Below are 3,154 nucleotides of genomic sequence, written 5' to 3'. Positions count from 1 at the left end.
AAAGGGAAAACCCGGCTTCTGTAGAGTAAGTGCAATCTCTTTTCACAGATGAGGTAAGTCATCGCAATAGGCTATGAGAAGCCCTGGTGGCAAATGTGGGCTTCAAGGCTGCACAGTTGGGGAGTGGGAAAGGAGAATTGGGACCAGAAGTTCCCAGTTCAAGTCCTGCGGTCTTTCCTTGAGCTTTAGGGGCTGCCTCCTCGGTCAAACAGGGGGTGATGCCAGCAGGCACATCTTGGGGCTGAGGTTCCACCCACAGCAGCAAACAATAACTCACCTCAAACACTAGAGGAATATTGCAAGTTCTAATCCCTCCCTTCTTTATAGCAACCTGGGTGGCCATATTCCTGGAAATGTAGTCATGTTACTTTTTGCACTGTCAGATCAGGTTTGTGGGTGACAGACCCAGAATTTAGTTCCTCCCTACCCTGCTTCCCTGCCCTTCTCCATTTCTCAGTAGAGCCAGGCCTCTCTTCTCCTCCCTGGGACTTGGCAGACAGGCTGACATCAGTGGGTGTTCCCTGGGAAAAGCGGGCGGGCGCAGCTCCTAGCACCGCTTTCTTCAGACCCCTGCCTCAGATACCAAGCAAGGCGTCTGGAGGCCTTTGGAGCGACAAGCCGCCTCGCATCTTCCCCAGGATGGCAGCTGGTCCCCACATTTGGCATGAGAAGAAGGAGGCGACTTGAATCCCTCAGCTGATGCTGGGAGTTAGTACCGGGCGAGAAGTGAAACCCGGGTTCTGGGGTTACAGGGGAGCTGTCCAGCCCCACAGACCCAGCTGGAAGGAAGAGTGGGCCAAGGCGCGCCAGGCGGAGCGAGGCGCGGGCGCCAGGCGCGGGTGCGGCAGTGACTCCCCCTGCAGCCCGCCCCCCACGTGGCCGCCGCCGTCCCAGCCCCTCCGAGGAAGCGGCGCGGCTTCCTGCGGCTCGGGTCGGGGATATAGGCTTCCCCGCCCGGGCCAGCTCAGCTCCAGCGCCCCTCCTCGCCTTCTCGCCCAAGACGCGATGACCCGGTTCCTGGAGGAGCGCGCCCCGGGTGGATCGCGGCTCGCTAGGATCCGCGCCGGGCGGCCGACAGCGCTCCGCCTCCCTCCGCTGCTGTTGCTGCTGCTGCTGCTGCTGCTGGGCGGTGAGCGCAACGCCGGGGGACCGGGTGGGAGACCAGCGAGGTCCGGGAGGGGAAGGGGCCTGGACTACCGAGGCCAGCACGGGACCACCATGCGAGTACCAACCGACGTGCGGAGGGAGCAGCTCTGACCTGCAAATGGGCCCTGAGCACAACTCCCGATTGGCACAGGACGGCGCTTTCCATTTAAGGAAAACTGGGGTTCCTGCCAGGACCTGGCGGAGAGGTCTTGGGAGGTCCGGGTCTGACAAGAAAGGAGAGGGCTTTGGGCCCGGGTACGAGTGGGGCGCAGCTGGTACCAGCCGCTCCCTTCCCGGACTAGGACATAAAGTAGGGAGGGGGAGATTATTTCTCTTTATGTTCCAAAGTAGTGCTTGCTTTCCGGAGCCTTGGTCACTACCCCTTAACCAGGCACCACTGTTCAGACCTCTCCCCACATCATCTCGCCCTTCTCGCTCGTCTTTACAGCTGTCTCAACTTCTCCGGAGTCCCTGAATCAATCTCTTCCCACTGAGGACAGCTTGCTGTCAAAAGGTGGGTGTCCAAGCCTGTGGGAGAACGACCTAGTGGAAGGATAAAGCCAGCACAGGGGAGGAGTCCTTTCACAGACAAGCCGAGGGCCAGCTGATGCCCTGCCAACCTCCGTGGTGTCTCTGGGGGTCCCTATGGTCTTTTTGCTTGTTATCCTGCAGAGCCCGAATCCAACTTTAAGGTGTCCTACCCCAGTTGGGTAAAACGACCCGGATAAGGTGGATGTGGGTGTGCCTGCGAGGCTGGAAGGGAAACACTGTACACATGGAAGCCATTACAGGATTCCAGAGCCCGCACCTCCCCTTAGCCACAAGTGTCCTGCTAGGGAAATTTGCGGAGGGATTCCCTTCTCTAAAGGCAAAGGACTATGCTTTGGAAATACCTGGGTCAGAAGGCTTGGGGGGGGCAGGGGCGTGGTCACTGTGAAGCCTCTGTCCCCACAGAGAATGCGGAGGAGAGCTACGAAGAGAATGTCCAACATTGCTGGGTTTATTATAATAGTCGTATGAACTCTGTCAAGGACTGGTGCAACTGGACTTTGATTAGCAGGTAGGGGCAGTGTTGAAGGGTGGCTCGGGCCAGGAGTGGGGCCCACACATCTTGTGGATGGACCTTGAATAAATGTGGGATGCCCCTCTCCCTGCACCCAACCCTTCCCTCACTCAAATCCTCTACTACTCCCTTCCCCAGGCATTACAGTGACCTGCAATATTGCTTGGAGTACCATGCGGACCGGTTTGGCCTGGGTTTCCCAAACCCTTTGGCAGAAAGGCGCATCTTGGAGACTCACCTGATACACTTTGCCAACTGCTCCCTGGTGCAGCCCACCTTCTCTGATCCCCCAGAGGATGTGCTCTTAGCCATGATCATCGCTCCCATCTGCCTCATCCCTTTCCTGGTCACTCTTGTAGTATGGAGGAGTAAAGACAGCGATGGCCAGGCCTAGGGGCCGGCTGGTCCTCGGCAGCCATTTTTTCCCCTTTCCTCTGCTGGAACCGGGAATCTCTCCTCCCCTCTCTTCCCGTTTCTCATTCTCACCTTTCCCACAGACCTTTGAATTGGTGGAAATGGAACCCAAGTACAGTCACGGCACAAGTTCTGTAGTCTTTAAAATTAAAAAAAAATATATGTGTGTGTTTGTACAATATTCCCTTTTTCCTGGGGTCTGTGTCGATGATTGTTCTGCGGAGCCTCGTTCCTGGGAACAGGGCTTGCTGTTAGTCATTTCACCTGCTCTCTGCCTCCATAAGAAGGCCATGTTCCTATAGTCTTTCCTCCCAGGGAGGGGCCTTTCCTGCCCCTATCCAAACCCAGCTCCAGGAAACCAGCAGGAAGAGACTCCCTTCCGGTCTGGACAGCAGCTGGGGGCCTTTAGTTGGGGAGCTGTGGGAGGCGAGGGAAGAAATCTCTACCGTGATTCCTGTAAGGAAGAAAGGCTACCCAGGAACCCAGTTTTGCCCTTTCTTTGTGCCTCGATTTACTCCAGAGACAGAAAGA

At 56.9% G+C, this 3,154-nt stretch overlaps 1 protein-coding gene across 1 annotated transcript; it reads left to right on the top strand.

Annotated features, from left to right (window-relative positions):
* The first annotated feature begins 595 nt into the window (after positions 1 to 595).
* On the top strand, positions 596 to 2,804 carry Ramp2 (receptor activity modifying protein 2). The gene is made up of 4 exons (XM_048445704.3): positions 596 to 1,129; positions 1,595 to 1,660; positions 2,101 to 2,206; positions 2,348 to 2,804. Exons 1-4 carry the CDS (start codon positions 700 to 702, stop codon positions 2,601 to 2,603), a joined length of 858 nt encoding a protein of 285 aa, XP_048301661.3. The 5' UTR covers positions 596 to 699; the 3' UTR covers positions 2,604 to 2,804.
* The last annotated feature ends 350 nt before the right edge of the window (positions 2,805 to 3,154 follow it).

The sequence above is a fragment of the Myodes glareolus genome, chromosome 9 (genome assembly GCF_982192425.1).
Source record: "Myodes glareolus chromosome 9, mMyoGla1.1, whole genome shotgun sequence".
Lineage (NCBI taxonomy): Eukaryota > Metazoa > Chordata > Mammalia > Rodentia > Cricetidae > Myodes > Myodes glareolus.
This window is presented reverse-complemented; position numbering and strand designations above follow the sequence as displayed.

What these genes read in the sequence shown, in the direction of transcription:
- Ramp2 (XM_048445704.3), top strand. Translation starts at nt 700, where the DNA reads ATGCTGGGAGTTAGTACCGGGCGAGAAGTGAAACCCGGGTTCTGGGGT. An exon ending in GGACAGCTTGCTGTCAAAAG is followed by an intron (nt 1,661 to 2,100) that starts GTGGGTGTCCAA and finishes CTGTCCCCACAG; the next exon opens with AGAATGCGGAGGAGAGCTAC. An exon ending in AACTGGACTTTGATTAGCAG is followed by an intron (nt 2,207 to 2,347) that starts GTAGGGGCAGTG and finishes TCCCTTCCCCAG; the next exon opens with GCATTACAGTGACCTGCAAT.